Source organism: Sander vitreus, chromosome 9 (genome assembly GCF_031162955.1).
Source record: "Sander vitreus isolate 19-12246 chromosome 9, sanVit1, whole genome shotgun sequence".
NCBI classification, from domain to species: domain Eukaryota; kingdom Metazoa; phylum Chordata; class Actinopteri; order Perciformes; family Percidae; genus Sander; species Sander vitreus.
This window is the reverse complement of record NC_135863.1, coordinates 10,228,823-10,247,269: the sequence shown is the minus strand read 5'-3', so window position 1 is coordinate 10,247,269 and position 18,447 is coordinate 10,228,823. Positions and strand designations below refer to the sequence as shown.

The 18,447-nt window shown below is 38.4% G+C and overlaps 2 protein-coding genes across 2 annotated transcripts in view; one reads left to right on the top strand and one right to left on the bottom strand.

Annotated features, from left to right (window-relative positions):
* The window catches only part of LOC144523943 (homer protein homolog 3-like), a 42,583-nt gene extending 32,440 nt beyond the window's left edge, over positions 1-10,143 (top strand). The window contains 3 exon segments of the mRNA XM_078259914.1: positions 2,830-2,940; positions 3,970-4,050; positions 6,338-10,143. Of these exon segments, the coding sequence (XP_078116040.1) occupies positions 2,830-2,940; positions 3,970-4,050; positions 6,338-6,523 (378 nt within the window). The 3' untranslated portion in view covers positions 6,524-10,143.
* Positions 10,144-10,653: 510 nt separating this feature from the next.
* Positions 10,654-12,758, bottom strand: uba52 (ubiquitin A-52 residue ribosomal protein fusion product 1). Its single transcript, XM_078258675.1, has 5 exons — positions 12,676-12,758; positions 12,127-12,238; positions 11,634-11,720; positions 11,301-11,403; positions 10,654-10,808 (listed from the first exon to the last, which is right to left on the bottom strand). Exons 2-5 carry the CDS (start codon positions 12,227-12,229, stop codon positions 10,715-10,717), a joined length of 387 nt encoding a protein of 128 aa, XP_078114801.1. The 5' UTR covers positions 12,230-12,238; positions 12,676-12,758; the 3' UTR covers positions 10,654-10,714.
* Positions 12,759-18,447: the final 5,689 nt, after the last annotated feature.

Below are 18,447 nucleotides of genomic sequence, written 5' to 3'. Positions count from 1 at the left end.
ATCTTATATGAAATCTGGAATTATGACAAACAACAATCGCAACCAAAACTAGAATAAAAAATATGACAAAGACCTAAATTTTATAAAACACAAAAAAATGTGATTTGAATCTAAAACCATGGTTCCAACGTGACTGTATTGTTTGCCTTTTGGTTTGTATTTCTGAGTTTTGGGGATTTTTTTGCAACTGTGATTTTTGGATGGAAATCAAATTTCTAGACACTGAATACAAATAATTAGTCATAAACTGTCTAAAGATGGTGAGCTCACCTAAATATATTCAATTTACTGTAATATGTGACATAGAAAATAAGTAAATCATCACCTTTGAGAAGCTGAAACCTGAGAATATTTGGCATTTTGCTTGACTGAAAGGATTAATTATTAAAATAGTTGCCGGTTAATGTTGCAGAGTGCTTGGAACATACTGACAGGATGCACAGCAGAGTTTTTAGCTATGTTTTAAACAGGGTCAGCATTGGAATCAATGGTAACTGCCATGAATGGAGATGAACGTACGGTAAAAATCCCAGACAGATGGGCATTCCTAATGTAACTTTGTAGAATATAGTGAATACATTAAAAAGCAACTGTTTGACAGTCACCATCTGTTTTTTGTTGTTGATGTTGCTGCATCTGCATTGATATTTTATTGAGGTCACTGCTCCTTGATGTATAAGATGTATATACCGTGTGTGTGTATATATGTGTGTGTGTGTGTATATATATATATATACATACATATATATATATATACACATGTGTATCACACCATCGTTTTTCAATCTCCTGTCAATCTATTGAGATTAAAGCGTTCCTGGGAACATTAAGTTAGAAAGAAATCAATGGTGTCACAGGTTTCTCTCTTCATGTTTATTTGTGTGGAGTTCAGAGACATAGAGCTGGTGCCTCTGGGGACAGTAGCTGTCATATACTCGGTGGATACGAAGGGGTTGAGTCCTCTGGGATCACGTGGACCCCCCCCTCAACCCGCAGCGGTTTTCTGAAGCTCAGTTAGGATGGCGTGCAACGTTGCGTAGCGTGGAATCTATAAAGAGCCACACAAATTGTCTGTGAAAATGCAGAGGAGATGCTAAAGGGAGGGAAAGGGAAATAATTACATGGGAGCAGGAAACCCTCTCTCGCTTCACACACACATTTACATTTCAGACATTGATCTGACACAGATATCAAGGGTGAATTGAAATGTAAGAAATAAAAAGCATTGTGATGATTCCTCATCACCAATATGAAAGAGGTCAAGAGTTTGTTTGAATTCTCCTGTTTTCCTTTTTATTTTTCATTTCAGATTTCTTTAACACACTCTTATCTATCATACATTGTCAGTACAAGGAGCCAGCAGTATTTCTAACTAAAACTATTATTAGCATTATCAATTAATCTGTTTTTTCATACAGTACTGTGATTTCAATCCTTACACTCCTCACAGTTAAACATTTGGCCTGCAGTTGAGAAATGTAAGATTATCCTAGATATTATAAATAACCGTGTGTAAAAGATGAACAGCCCAAGTGTAAGTTAGCAAACAAATGTTTCACATGTCAGCTGTGATCACGACTAAAGTCAGGTTTCATCTACAGCAGCTAACAGTAATGAGTACATACTGACATGCACATTTGATCCATTTAGTCCAGTTAATGCAACGTTCAGAATACCCAGACTATCATTAAAACCTTTTTAACTAATTATCTTTATTTGGGGGGGGGGGCGATCTCTCAGGTTAGACCTAACACTTATAGATTTATCAACAATACGTCTATTTTTTAGGGCATATAAACACATTATTCAGATTTTTTTTTTAAACTGTGCAGAGGTCAGTAGAGCTAATGTTTGATTTAGAAAACAAAACCTGATGTACTATAAGTCTTATCAGTTTTTAAATAAACGCGGTGAAAAGCATGTTATCAACAAATCCTGTTACTTCAAACTGTGTAAACACTGGGGACACAATTAGATTATTGTCTTAATCTGATTACTCTCACATGCAAACATGACAGTATATTGTTTTTCTTTTTTCTCTTTTCTTTTTTGAAGTCCCAGTGCTCTTTTTAAAGCATCCAGACTCCTGACAAAAACAGTAATTTTACTTTGCAGAACATGGCAGTTGCTGGTATACTGCTGCCTCCATGTGTTATTGTCTGACTTTGGTGTTTTAAAGGGTTAGTTTGGATTCACCAAAGTCACGCAATACAATGTGTGTTCTAACAACTGAGTGAAACAATTGTACTTTCCCTTGCGGGATCAATACTTATGGATAAGTACTTCACGTTCAGACTTCAAAGGCTGAACAGTTTGTCCCTGTTTAATCAAACTCTCACTCACTGGCTTTGGATTTTCTAATAATATGTTAAACACAAAAAAGTGGGTCAGATTGGGAACTTTTTTCATGCATTTCCACAAAGTCGCATTCCTCCAGCAATTAAAAAAAATCTCCAAGGCGAAAGAGTTCAGCACTGTGACCACTGGCAGTAAAGCTTTTATCAACAGAAGTGTGTGTGTGGTCAAGAGAGATGAGATAGAATGAGTCATCCTGTGTGTAGGCGATGACCCTCTGTTGGTTTTCCTCATTTCCATCAGTAGTAATCATCAAACTATTTGTATGTGACTATATTGTGATATATGGTTTCCATTTTTTCGCTGAAGGGAAAGGGTCATAAAATAACCCCACACAGGTTTATACAAAGCTTTTCATTTGGATAACCGCTAAAATTAGATCCCAGTACATTCTTCTCCTCATTACAATGGACCCTTTTCCCATATCATGCTCATTTTTGTGTGTGTGTGTGTGTGTGTGTGTGTGTTTTCCAGGTGGCAGAGCTTGAGGCCCAGCTGGGGCATCCTGCTGCAGGGCAGACTGCTAGAGAGGAGCTGACTCGCTCACTGGAGGAGCTGGAAGCCCTGCTGAGCGCCAAAGATCAGGCAAGACACCAGACACCAAATCCATTTACCAACCTAAAGGGAACCTCAGTGTGGAAAGCCATCTCATACTGTACATACACCTGCAAACATAATATATTTCCAGTAATCAATTGGATATGTTTGTTTTCAGTTTGTGAAAATAGAGCCTCAATCTCCAGCTGATATTCATTTAAAAACTACGGAATCGATCAGTAAAACTGTTATATAGTAAATGTATTGTGCAAGTGCCAGTTGGAGTATTTATTCTCTAAATCATCTTTAAGGCTTTAATGAGGTCTTTCTGGTTTAATAATCTTGTTTTTGTCTCAACCAAAAGATAATAACTAAACAAATGTTGAGAAAAGAATGTGCTTTGGGTTTTTTACTAATGCCCTTCTAGTGTCTATTTCTACTAAGTCCTTAATTTATCTTCAAGCAACTGTAAATCTTCTTGTGGATTCAGAGCTTTCATAAAATACCACAAGCTTCAGACAACATACCCAGAGCTGCCACCTATAGTATATGTGGAGTGAAATCAGGACTCTGACTCACCTTCATAACTGTTTCCAAGTTTGCTTTAATATTATTTTTAATGATGCCAAAGTATCACCTTGTGAATAGTTTGTTTGTTTGAACCATGTTAATGTCTATCAAATGCATGCAAGGCACGCTCAGCCAAAACCCATTTCTCCCGAATAAATAAACAGACCTTAAAGTGAAATATTCCTTGAAAGCAGCTCGCTGATGTCCTCCGGCCTGATTAACATAACCATGTCTGTCACGTCGTCTAAACAAGTTTCAGTTTTGGCAACAGGATTTGTGCAAGGTCACGGTGGTATGTTTCCCCGGGGGCAGAATCACCCTCTTCGCTGGAAACTTCAAGGTGTCCTAAATTCTATCAACAACTGATTGATATTTTAAAACCACATGAAGTATTTTAGTGCAAAACAAGAGATGAATGTCTCATGTTCTGATAAATAGGGATGGTGGATGTGTGGGAAGGCGGTGTGAAAGTGGTGTTGTGACAGTTTGAAATCACTGTGTTTTCAGGAAATTCACAATCTGCAAAGCAAGAAAACCGATGTGGGTGAGCTGGAGAAAGAGAGAGAGGAGGCCATGCAGAGACTCCAGGTAAGATGACAACTGGCTGAGTGGGTTGTTTCTCCCTTCTAAAATGTCATGTTGTAGTCAACTTTAGCATATCCAGTACCCTTGTGTTACTGGAAAATGGCACATACATTGCTTCATACAGGCTTTATGGTCAAAGAATGTGTTTTTAGTTTTACATTACAACATTTTTCAATTAGAAAAATGTAAACATATACAGTAGCAAGAGAAATAAGAATACACAACAAATAAACAAAAAGAGGGGCAATTAGCGTTCACCCATAGATTGGCTTCTTTCAGTACGAGAATTTACAAAACAATGGAAACTAATTACATTTCTTGTGAAATTGTAGTTTCAATAAGTAAACTGTCAAATCTTTTCTTTTTTTGTTGTATATCTTCCTTGAGGAGAAAAACTTCACAGACTTTTAGCAGACCTGTGATTTTCAAGGCTACAACCCGTACAAAACATGATGAATGGGACTGGTTGGTGGTACTGCTGCACAAATTGGTTCTCCTCACCTACATTGTCATTGTTACTAAACTTGTAGAGCTTGTATTATATCACAAAAATATCTTTGGTTTCAGGGTTGCCATGGATGCATGTGTGTGCGCATAGACTACAAAATCATTTGACAAACTGCAAATAAATATATAACAAGGTTAGACAACCCTTTAAAGAATACATTACAGGTGATTGGATGAACCACCTGTTTCTCACGTCCACCAATGTTTTTTTGAATGAGTAGTGGCCGTCACACACACCTTAACCACGCCTGTAGCTGCCATTAGCTCCGCACAGGACGCGGTCCAACAGATGGTTGTTTAGACACAAACGTTTTACTTAAGCCTGACAAGATGGAATTCCGTGTGATATGTGGTCCTGTGGTTCTCGCGTGAAACCCTGTAGAAGTTCTGATGTTCGCACGTTCTTACATCACCTCATTTAAGACTATGTTCTCTACAGCTACAAAGATGATTTAGTCATTGTTTGAATTATTAAGACACAGAAAAGTGTACCAAATATATACATTGTTGAAGATGTGCTAAGTTAAGCATCCCCTGATGACATAGAGTAGGCTGATGTGAGACCTGGCCAATTTCACCCCTGTAAGTGTTGATGCTAGACTAGAAGCTTCCTTATGGTAAGGAAAGCAAAAGGCTTGCAGAGTGCTGACCGGCTTACATGTTTTCTGTTGTTTTCCAAACCAAACAACCACACAGCCGACAAGTGGAAAACAAATCACTGATACTGAACCTATAACAGAGACAGCACAGTTCAGACTTGCAGCAGAGAATCGGTACAGAAGAACTGAGGACTTCAAGGAGAAAACAAATAGTATTGAGTCTCTATGCTAATTCAGGAGATTGTACCTGATGCATATTGCATAGCCTTAATTAGGTCCTCTATCATTAATGGTGGTGTCAGCTGTGAATTATGTATATTCATATTTGACCTTTGCTGTCCTGTGTTCGTTCCATAATCTATTCATTGGTGCATTTAACATGCAGAATAACCTCATAAGCACAAAATTGCACATTTAAATATGTGGTATAAATGGTTTAAAGCAAATAAATGATGTGACATTCTCAATAAACTTTATTGCAGTCAGCAGCCACACAAGGAGAGAATTTACATGCATTTAAGAAAAGCTGAACCGGTTCTTGTTAAATCCTGCAGAAACAACGGGCCAAGATGCTTTACTTGTACCTGCTCCAAAGCTGTTGTACTGTAGTCCAGTTTATATGGTTAATCTAGTATTTAATACTGTATGCATCTGTACTATATTGATGTTGGAATACACAAATACTGCAAAGGCAAAATAGAGTAAAGGCATGGAGACATAAACTGGGATAAATTGTACTGATTGTTATACTCAGTTTGCACATATAAACGTGTAAAATATCCTATTGATAAAGTATTTGTGATCCATCTTGAACCATACAGGCAGAAGAAAAGCAATGTACAAAGCCCACGTGCATTAAGTGTTGGCGCTCTTTCCCATTATAACTTTTATTATCAGGGCATATATCATGGACAGAGGTGACAGAAATAACAGCAAGAAACGGTTTACTCGAGGATTACATTCAGACATTCTGGACCAGAGTGATTTACAATACTACTCTGCAAAATTATTTCTACAATTCATTTTAAACATTTAAGAGCACTGGTTGTTCATGCTTACTTACAAATGCTTACATGCTTAAATACAAAGAAAGCATATCATTTGGACACCAAATCCATGCAGAAATAATCCAGAAATGCATTCAGATGAGTTAACTGTATTAACAACAGTTAATGTGTCTGCAGGATCTGGAGAGACGAAACTGTGACTTGGAGGATCGTGTCCAGAGTGCTGAAAAGACGCTGGCATCTAACCGGGAGGAGCAGGACCAGGCGGCGGTTGAGGTCCGACACATCATCGACGTTCTGGACGTCAAAATTGGCGACCTGAACGACCTGAGACAGAGCCTGGCAAAACTCATCGACAAATAGCCACAGCAGCAGTTGGGCTGCATCTCCGCAATCAGCACTTGTTTCACCCATGCGGCCTTGATTTGTGTTTTACTGGTTTATCAGCAGAGCAACAATCAAAGCAATATGGTGGGAAACGGTACAGGTGTTTACCTTTTATGGATCTGTGTTTTTAAGATCAGTGCAGGTAAACAGCAGGTATCAGAAACAAAATAAAAAGCATTGTCACATTCATACTGCAATCTTGGTGGATGTCATTATCATAAACAGTTGACAGTGTGGTCTAACTGGCTACTACTAGTTTTCCATATCATAGTTCCCAGCAGCTGCATGTCCTTCAGATCCTCATAATGATTTTTACTCTTTTCACAATCTGCCATCACCGAACACTTTAGCTTTAGATGAATTTGTTCTGCCCTTTTTCATGACATTGCAATCCAGTGTACTTAAAGGCCCTGAACACACACACAGGTTTTAAGGCCGGTTGGACCGCTTCCCAGGACTGTGTGGGTGTGTCTAGTCTAATTGATTGACATGTTTCTGAGTCTCTTGTTAGCCTTGTTGCACCAGTTAGAGCAGGAAGATTGACAGATTTACCATTTTTATTGGTAGAAAAGACTTGTGACCTAATAAATTCCCATCTAAGCTCCAGCCCATTTTCAACCTGAGCAGTGGTCTAATCAGCCACAAAAACTGAAATCACCTGTATGGGTGTTCAGAGGCTTAAAACGCTGAGTAGTGGCTGCTGACAGTCTTTGCAGTGATGGTCTCAGTTGTTTATGGTAATAATACTGATGTCTCAAAAGGACTGATGTAATGATTTATTGACAGAAAATAATACTTAACCAAAACTGATTTTAGGCTTGCTATATTGCAAAAATAGACATTTCCAACAGATATCAAAAGATTTTCTACTTGTTAGACTATTTTTGTGCGATGTACTTTATTCAATACAGAGTGAGCAATACACTTGTATTAAAATATTGTTTTACTGAACAAGAGGCAAGAGTAGCAGTAAAACTAGGAAAGAATTGAAAGCTAATGGCCTGATGGTGTTTAATAAAAGCCAGCGGTGCTGTTTGCCTGCAGAGCTGGAGGTCCCAACCATTCAACCATGTCTGAGCACAGATAGTAAAACTTCAGTCCTGTAACAGCAGGACTTGCATCAGTGCTTGAGATGGTTAGACAATAAAGTTAAATGGACAATTACATTTTATACTTATATTAATCATAAATATTTGATCATAATTCTGGACATTTGGTTGATAGGAACAACCAAGCGACTGTTCATAAATGTTTTGTTCACTGCAGTTTGACACATTAAACAGCATGAGGCCCACACATATTAGTCCTTTATGAATAAGCTGTGGAGATGCACCCAGTAGAAGTTTGGTCAGGATAAAGACACATGGAGGCAAAGACCCTGAATAAAGTTAGCTCCAGTTCACCATCAGCAGCCTGGGCTGGTCTCACACCAGCCAGAACATTAACAAACTCAGAACAACCTGCTCCCATTCTGTCCTCTGAGGATCGCCAGCATACAACTGTTTGTTTTATGAAGACTGCTCTTTTCTCACTTTGTTCTATTATTCATGTTCATCGATGGGTACTACTCATACTTGGTCACGATGGGAAATCACAGATGAAATTTCTGCTGAATTCAAATCTGCGGCTGGTAGGTTTGTCTTCTCCACCACTTTGACAGGAAGCACAGCATTTGAAGGAAAGATCCAGATGGGTCACTGTGGCCTGTGGACAGAGATGCCGCTTTCCCACCCTGTTTAGTTGAACTTGAGGTTGCACTTGATTTTGTTCGTGCCAAGTTTGATTTAGTTTACATGTGTCAGTGTTAACAAAATGATCCAGTTTTCCTTTATGTACGTCTTCTGTGTTGCTCAACACTACAAGTCTAATAACCTGAAGAGCAGCTCCGCAGGGCATAGATCACTGAGAGCACTGCATGAGCTCTGCAGAAGCCCTGTACCTGCCAAGGTGTGTGTGTGTGTGTGTGTGTGTGTGTGTGTGTGTGTGTGTGTGTGTGTGTGTGTGTGACAACCCCCCTAATGAGTTATTGATTTCTTCATATAAAGGTAATATAGGTACAAATAAGATGCGGTCTTTTGCAGCTGATGATGCAGTAACTTCCAGAATCATTAACATGCCAACATGTGATTTTAAACTGGCCAAAAAAAAACAAAAAAACCTGTTAATGTAATGAGCTACCCGATAATGTATTAGAAACCTATTATAACATTACTTTGTAAGTGTTATACAATTTTCAACTCATGGTTTATTTATAACCACAATTTATATTATAGCTTGAGATAAAACAAAGACCTCTACAGTTCAACAAGCCAAATACAGTAATGGCAGTTAATATCTCACTGCATTATGTTGCTATTGATCACATTAAGAGGTTATATTATACCTACAATAAGATTGACGTTTTATATTTTTGACAAGTTACTACACTTTCTGGGAGTTCTGGCTTCAGCTGCTACATGCAAGCATCACACAATTAGCAATAATGTTTCTAGCATAGATGCCTGTTTATAGTTAATATAAGTAATTTGTAGGTAAGGAGACCTCTGTAAAGCCTGTTCTCATCCATTTTAAACTGTTTTTTTTTTTTTTTTTGACTTCACCAGATTATGACAGAATGCTACCAGCCATTTATCAAGCATAAAGAAAATGCAGAGGCCATCAGCTCCTCATGGTTGAAACACTTTGCTTCAAAACAGCCTTATTGCAGTGTATCATTAAAGCACAATAACGTATGTTTCTATTGTTTCCGTATACACAGAAAAGAGACTGTCCTCTTAAAGGCCCAACATTCCGCCCTGGTATCTGACCTTTCTATTGAAAAGTTGTGGGGGCAAAAGAGGACGCCTTTCGGGATTATTGTACTTACACTTAAGAGTGTAACAGCACGTTTAAGGTATACTACTGTGTTGTAGTTTTATAATAGAATGTAAATTAGACCATTAATATTATTTTGTATTTACAACAGGTTAAAGAAGGAATCCACCTTATATTTGAGACTATTTAGGGACCTGCTGGTGATGTATATATTCTGTTCAAATATGCCCGTTCATACCCCTTATTGGGTGGGTGGGGGATATCAGAATACATTCTGGAAAATGCTGAAATCAACAGCTGAAGCATAAATAGTAGATGCCGATTAAGGGACATCACAAACAGAAAAAATTGCAATAAACAATGTTTGACTATCAGTGGGTGGGTTCCTCCTTATGTACACTGGAATAAGGCCTTTTTAAAACATGTCACAAGCTACAGCTAAGAGAGAACACAGTACCAAAGATGCACCACTGTCATGCTAAACCCACATCAACTGGAAGAAAAACTTCTGCATAATAGTTCATCTCATCAGATTCTTAAATTTTAATGTACATTTTGAGTTTAACTGCTCAGTCTAAAACATTTCAGCACTAGTCAAAATACCTCAGAATATTTCATTTAGTTTCATTGAAGTATTGGTAAATGAGAATTCAAGGCTATGATTTGTTTCACAAGAATACTAATTTGAGAAGAGTAGGTGTTTGTATGGAATTTGATAGTGAGCTAAGTTCCTTATATATTTGTATAGAACTGTTCAACATTAAAACTCAGTCATACAGTCACTGCTGTGGTCTTTGTGAGTCATCCACTACCAGCTGCCTGAGGTTTATTACGGTATTGCAGCGATGCAGTTCAGACACACGAGATTCTGTTTGTGCCGCACAGTGCCATCAATTCAGACTAACCCAACCAGCATGTGCTATTTTGTGTGCCATATTGAAATAAAAGTAAAAACCACTCCCAGCCGGCACAAACCAGCACTGTGTTCGTTTCAACTAGCACCAGTTCCAAGCAGCAGGTTTACTGAATTACCCAGATACCTCCGTGAACAGGCTTGTGATGCCAATTACTTGCCAAATTCTTATGAATATCTTATCTACCTTTGGAAGAAGTTAGCAAACAGTTCAGGAGTTTATTGCACCAGCTTTATCTTGTCAGTCTGGTTAATTCTTTCTTGCAGTTAAATTGACCTCACACAGCCGTAAGATCTCAGATTGCACACATGAATTCAAATTAAGCCAGACAACAATTTCTTCCCGCCACTGAAAAATACAAGTCAGTCAAGCAGCATCATCATTTTCTCACATTTATTTTAACACAAAATGGCATAGAGAGCCAATTCTTGCGTAATCTCTACTTCAGCTTCTTCTTGGGGCGAAGATTGTTGGTGTGTCCACACTTCTTCTTACGGCAGTTGACAGCACGGGGGTGCAGGCGGGCATAACACCTGCAAAACAAGTGGTCAGGGGCCAACGATAAAGAAATGTCTCCTGAAATAACATTAAAGTTCTGCAATAGAATTTTAATGTACAGTTTTTGCGAAAACATTAATTCTGGTGCTAACAAATTTATGATCTGCCACCATTTGGAGAAATAAATAAATAAATAATCTAAATCAGTTTTTAGCCTAAGACTAAATCTTGTGAAACACCGGCTTAATGCTGAAAAAAACTTAACACTAATAGCCATTCATTAATTACACAAATGAATGACTAAATTTGACACTCTGCAATCAAATTAAAGTACTATTCCATCTTATTTTGAATCCACGTAGTTCAATACAAGTCTTTTTTATAAAACTGATCAAACCACACGGATTGTGGTGCCATTTAAAGTGTTTGTCTTAAATTTAACCTTATCACTTACTTCACAGTAAACTGCAGTATCGTACAACCTTAGATAAAGTTAAATAGACTGCTGGCTGATTTTAAAGACTTACTTGCGGCAGATCATCTTGTCGCAGTTGTATTTCTGGGCTAGCTGTCTGAGAGAAGGCTCGATGATGCCACCACGCAGACGCAGAACCAGATGCAGAGTGGATTCTGATGGACAGGTAAGACACCTTGATGTCAATCTCAAGTTCAGTCACAACAGAAAAACTTCTCTACCTAAGCATTTTACAATAACCAAGTACACTGTAAAAGCGTACAGTTCTTGGACTCCTGTTTTAACTTATCTTTTGCTGTTTAAACTTTTGTTTCACTATAAGAATCTCGTCTATGGTTTACTGTGACCATTGACACATTCAGCTTGAATTGATATAAGCAGTTACCTTTCTGGATGTTGTAGTCAGACAGTGTGCGTCCATCCTCAAGCTGTTTGCCAGCGAAGATCAGACGCTGCTGATCAGGGGGAATTCCTGCAAACACAATACTTTCAGCCAAACTGCAATTTACATTTGACCATGAACAATTTTTATTTTAGCTCAAGAGGCAGACATGCCAAGTGGATAAAAAAAAAAACGGATTCACACAGGTAAAACACATCACTGTAATGTCTACCCTACTACAAACTTGTTTCTGCTTTTAAATCACAAGTCCCTTAGATGAAAGTAACAAATCTAGTCTACCATTAACTTAGACGAAATATACTGGCTTGCTCTGAAGCAAAATACCTATACTTAAACTTATACACACCTATCACCACTGCATAAATAGTCAACCTGAAGGTAAATGGCTTCCAAAGAATTTTTTGTAGAGTCAAAGTTGCTAGCTAACAAACTGTCAAGACTCCCATCACGTTAAGACTTAAATGTGACTGCTCACCTTCCTTATCCTGAATCTTTGCCTTGACATTTTCGATAGTGTCGCTGGGCTCAACCTCAAGCGTGATGGTCTTCCCCGTCAACGTCTTCACGAAGATCTGCATGTTTGCAGGCTGAGAGAAAAACTGTCGTTAGCTCAAAGTTTAACGTGCATCTAAATAGCTGACAACACGATAACTGGCAGGCACCATCTTGACAAGTCAACGACAAAGAGATCCGTCATCCACATTTTTTAGGACCGAAATGGTAACGTTTTATACATTTGTATTAATCGTGATAGGTTTCCTGTTTTTTGGTAAGCAGCTCACAATGTGTGTTAGCTAATGTTAGCAACAGAGTGAACTCAGTGCAGGGCCTCGCCACATGCACGTAACGTTAGCGTGGCGGTTAGTCACAATTTTCTCGATTTTCTACGTTGAAAATGAGACCGTAATACTTAATACACAATTATTGACGACATACGACGATCAAAATATTGTTTTAATCGCATTCAACAAATCAACGTTCACTATAAATCGATAAATATATACTGGACAAAACGTGTACCCACCCGGCCGCTAGCTGAGCCTCAATGAAAAGAGAGCGGAAAAGGCTGACGCTGCTAAACGTCACTTCCTTTTGCTTGTTTCCTTGGGAATGAAAGCTCCCGAGTGTATTTTGACCATACGATTTTAACCAAAAGGTTAAATTCTGTTAATTAAAAAAATACTATTACAATTATTATTTAGAAACATTTCATCTTATTTAGCCATTATTAATGTTAATAATTAACTTTAATAAGATAAAAATGTAATGAGGACAGCCGTTGTAAATTACAGTAAAAGATAAAACTACAAGCCACATTATGATTATTATTATTATCATTATTATTATTTTTATTATTATTATTATTATAATATATAATTATTAAATGTATATCCCAGAATGGTATGTCACAAAAATAGACCGAGAGTGCGGCAGCGAGCAGTATGATTAACTTTAAAAGCGGACAGTTTAATAAAACATCATGCCTAATATAATAGAATGTTATAATTGAGAAACGGTGTTGAGTCACATTTTGAGTTTTGAGCACCTAAATTATTTGGTTTTCATTTTTAGAAGTCGGTCAATACACCACAGTAGGCCGTGTCTGCGCTGGACTGCTCCAAAATGAAGTTTGACTGACACCTGCTGTTGTAATGATGGAAGTAATGTTGAACCACATTGTGAACATGCATGACCAAAACAATAGTGTGAATTTGTGCAAGTATAGCCAGCAAATACAATGTATCAATTGTTATTTGTAGCCTACAAATTTGATGTTGCCTACTCTATCTTCTATAAATACATTTCCATATATAACGTGCATGTTAGATCTAACCAAAGTCTTTCTTTTGATGTGGTGTTATACTATATGCACATATACCGTTATGTGTGATTTATTTGACAGGCACCACACACTTTCAACAGAATTGCATTGTGCACTCAAGTGCAGACTGAATCATGCTACTGCAAGTTGATATTGTAATTTTATCTAAGGTAATGCTGAATTATGCATAAGATTCTTGAAAATGGGAAGCATGTCCACTCCAAATATTTAGTAGGTTCCTATAGTGAGTAACCCTATATCAAGCTATCTTTTAGTAATACCAGCAAAACCAGATAGGTTTATAGCTATAGCCTACAATCAATTTCTCAATGAACCAGGAAGATCTGAATTATTTTCTGTCAAGGGTCATTACTTAACTGTGAGCAGTTGTTTGTGTGTCAAATTGAATGTTACAAAATGTTACAATTGAATAATTTTGTGTGTCCAGTCCACTTATTACATCTGTCCATGTAATAGGACACCAGCCATGCATTTGTTTCTCTGCAGTAGCTGCAACAGTATCATCATCATGTTCCACAGCACAGGGGTTTCCATGGTGAGGCATTGTAGCATTTTTCACCTGCTGCAGTAGAAGATGGCTGGCTTAACCAAAGGGTTACATTAGTAAAGGGGGGCACTGTTAGTATCCAATATGACTGCAGTGGTAAAAACACTGTCCCAAGCCCGTACTGTGGGCAAAGACTTCCACCTGTCTACCAACATCCCATTTCTGGACAGGAACAATCCAGATGCCTTCTCAACATGTTCACAGAAGGACTTCCAGCCTTTTTCTTCCAAAAAGGCAGAACATTTCCGTTCGCCCGCCCAAGCCCAGTTGGATCACAAGGACTTGAGGCACATCAAGGAGTACCTGACAGAGGCGATGGTGTCCTACCACCGTCACCCAATGCTACAGATCACCCGCACCCCACGCTGGACCACACTTCACACCAACTTCAAGATGCAAACAGACCCAGGGGAGGTTGCTTTCCTCACCACACAGTCCCAGAATTTCCAGCCCCAGCCCTTCCAGCCTCCTCCCACTCTCATCCGACACACAAAGGCCAACAAGAAGACCAAACACGTGGAAAAGCTCCCAGAGAGCACCAACAAAGCCTCCTTCACTCCACACCGTCGCTGCCCTGTTGTAAAAGCCACAGCTAAACATCTAGGTTAGTGACAGCATATTCTGAAATTGTCTCTGCATTTTCTGAGTAAACTGATAAATCCATACTAGATTATGGATTCAGAGCTAAACTACACATGATTATTGTGAACATTCGTCAAACTTAGTTAGGAATTAACTGTAAACCTTCAAACATCATCACGTTGTAATGAGTAACTCTGAGAGAATCTGTGTGAGGGTTAATCTATGAATCCTGCAGATCATATTATGTAATAACATTTTATATTTTCTCTGTAGAAGAGGGCTTTCCCACAATCAAAGGGGACAGACGCGGTCACAGCTTTGTCTCTCATTACAACAACACCTTCCGGGGAGCCTGGAGCAGAGTGGCTAAACCTGTAGAAAAGGTAAAATGGCAGCAGCAGATGTTGGTCATCATGAGCTATCATGGTTTTTTATCCAACCAAACATTTCAACTGTTGAAAGAAACTGTTGCCATAAGACTCAAACACTGATTTTAAAAGTCACAGTGAAAGAAAAAGAAATTGTCACACTCTACTTAGCATCCTCATGTCTCTGCTTTAGCTCAGATATAATCCAGAATCCTTCCTGTATACTCCTTTGGTCAAATGTAGAATTAGCAGCAGACACACTCCACATTTGAATTAAAACAGCAACAGTTTTGAGACTAAAAGCTGCATCAAAAATTCTACATTTACTCAAGTTCTGTAAGTACGTCCATTTTGAGCACATTTTTACTTAACTTGGGTATTTCCATTTCCTCCTACCTTAGACCTATACTCCTCTATGTTTGAACTTCAACTATAGCCACTAGTTTCTTTGAAGATTAAGATTTTACATTCAAAACATATGATAAACATATAAAATATCATTCAAAGTAGCTCAACCTAGACTAGTTACAACATTAAAATGCTTCACACGTTTCTGCATCAGTAACAATAATCAAAACAGCCATTCAGGGGCTCAAGTACTTTTAATTTTTGATACTTTATGTCAATTTGCTGACATTTTGTCACTTGATTTTAAATACAGGGCTTGAATAGAGTACTTCATTGTTGTATTACTACTTTTACTTGAGTAAAAGATCTGAATAGTTATTTAATCACTGGTACTAAAGCATAATTTCCCCTATACTGTTGAGAAGGCGTAATCAAAATTTGAAATGTTTTGACCCCAAAATTTATATTTTTGTTGTCTACATCCCTTGGTGTATTACTACTGGTTTAGTCATGGCACAGAAGTAGATTTCGGAACAACCCTAAGTGGTTTGTTAATCTTTAAATTCTCTTTCCAGGAGAAGACGTTTTCTCAGAATTCACAGACTGACAGACTCAGGTTATAGAATGCAGCTCAGCTATGTGCATGAGGGGTTGACCTTTACATGAAGCTTTCTATGAAGAACGTTTTATTAGCCCAAAACTGTGACTTTGACTGTTTTAACAATGTCTTTCTTCAGCACTCCTCAGTGACTATGGGTGATCCTGTGAAGATTGTCGAGAGAGAGACGACCCACGCTGCATCATTCAGCTGGCCCACTGTCTGCAGGTCTGCAGCTCTCTGCCATCTCGCTCCTCTTTCCCCTATACAAGCAGACATCAAACAGTAGAAGAAACTATGGCTGTAGGGCCTGGTGTAACCTTTCAGATCTCATTTCAGACCTCTCTTGGTTTCACTGCATGCTTAAATTTGGGATGCAAGGATGTTTGAGGTGTCTTGGATGGAAACATTGACATTTAACTCACAGGCCTTAACGTCTAAAATATTACATTTCAAAATTATTATTGTCACTCTTTGAAAGTTCAGATTATTTGGTGGTGAGTTTATCTCCACACAAATATAACAAAAGCATTATACACATGTGTTTTTGATACAGGCCAGCTGTGGTGAAGGAGCATTTGAAGCTCAGTCTTGGAAATTTCTCTAAGGATTTATGGTCATGCACATCCAGAGAAGCATTTTGTCACCACAAGCTAGGTGAGTGTTTCCTGTGTTAATGTCCTGACAATTTTCATTCTTGCAAACTGACAATTCAGATCTATTACTTTATTTTGCCATGGTGAGGATGTCTTCCATTCTATAAAGAAACTAAGCTAAACTAAGCAGCTGCTTAGGGCCTTCAAATACCAAGAATTTCCCAAATGGGCAAAGAACAAAAGTAAAATCCTTTGTTAATTAAATTTGAACTCGTGTTTGTTTACTTTATATGAGGAACCTGTACTAAACTGATATTGTTTTGTGCTAACTGTAATGAACAGGTTACTTAAAAAACTGATTATGGTTTTTGTTGACTGTTGTGCACATTTAAGAACATGGGTGCTTACATTTTAACAGTTTGACTATTTGTAAATGTGTCTTACCTTTATTTTCAACCAATCAAACTAAGATTACACAGCATTGTGATACAGATAAAATGCTACTCTATTAATCTGTCTCTGTTATCCTTCCTGGATTGTTCTATTTGGTTTTAATCCCAGGAGATCCAGTTGTTGTGACTAGGAAGAACCAAAATTGCCATTCCTTACCCAAGGGGGACACTGATACGAGGTGCAACAAAGCGATGATGTATGTCACCACCAACAGAATCTCCTTCTCTGATGTGAGCTAACATATCTTCTACATAGTTATTTGTTTTTGTAATATCATTGGTACATAATTACATTAATCAAGTGAACATTTTTCACACATGTTCCTTTAGACTTACGAGTTGATTTTGATGTGTCATATTTGATCATGCTGACTATTTTCCTCCCTGTAGCTGAACCACAGAGAGCATCCAGTGCACGTGCTCGGGGCTGACCTGATGACCAAGAGCCATGTACAGTTCAGCCCACCTCATCTGTCGGGCCTGTACTACACATCCACGGCCAAACAACACAACAGCAAACAGGAGGGAGAACGCGCCAGACCAGCCATTCAGCTGCCGAGCAACATACTGAGTGGACCAGGTGACGGATTGGTTGTGTTTGTGTGCTTAAATGGAGGTATATATAGATATTAAATATGTTTAATCTGTTTGGCAGAACATGAGTTCAACCGTAGCACTACCAAGACTGATTACCTCCCTTTGAAGACCTGCAGACAGACACCTTGTCCGTCACAGCAGAGGGTGAGAGATCATAAACACAAATAAAAAATCTTCCCACTCAACTGTGTAATTGTAATGGTATTAGTAGCAGCAGCAGCAGCAGCAGCAGCAGCAGTGTAGTACTTGATTCTCCTGAAAAAGAATGTGATGCATCCCCATCTCTTTGTACATGGGTTCATATTTTTCTCATCATTCAGTGTAATATTATATAATAATATGATATTGTCTGCCTCTTTTTCTGTTAATCAGAGCAACATCAGGTTTCCGCTGGCTGATCAGCACTTCCGCACCTCCCACAGTGAAGACTACATGGCCAAACCTATGATCTTGCAGCCACCTGCCTACAGCCAGTTCAGCACTCATTTTGTCATGCTGTAACTAAAGCCACTCTGTCATCACCCCCTAGTTTTGTGGTTTTTTTTAATGAACTGCATAATTCTCATAATCTTGCTGGGCTGATTAATAAATAACATTTTTTACTTAGAAGAGTACATGGGCCATCAGACTGTGTAATGTTGAAGCAGGGTGCAAGTGCAGGTTTAGCAGTTAGGTGGCTTAAACATAAACCTTCTCCTCGCCTGTCTTATTTAGGCCAAAGGGGGGAGTAGCCATGGACTTGACTGTCCTACTTCCACCTTGTTTACACTGTCAACGATAACTGCTAAAAAGAAGGTTAGTGCCTATGTCGCAGAAAGATTCTCATCCTCTCTCTCAAGCATGATTGACCACAAAACTGTGAAAA

Bases quoted from the DNA above. Each gene is read 5' to 3' on its own strand.
- uba52 (XM_078258675.1), bottom strand. From the start codon at position 12,229: ATGCAGATCTTCGTGAAGACGTTGACGGGGAAGACCATCACGCTTGAG. The intron at 11,721-12,126 runs GTGAGCAGTCAC...TTGTGTTTGCAG, and splicing joins AAAGATTCAGGATAAGGAAG to GAATTCCCCCTGATCAGCAG. The intron at 11,404-11,633 runs GTAACTGCTTAT...CCTGTCCATCAG, and splicing joins TGACTACAACATCCAGAAAG to AATCCACTCTGCATCTGGTT.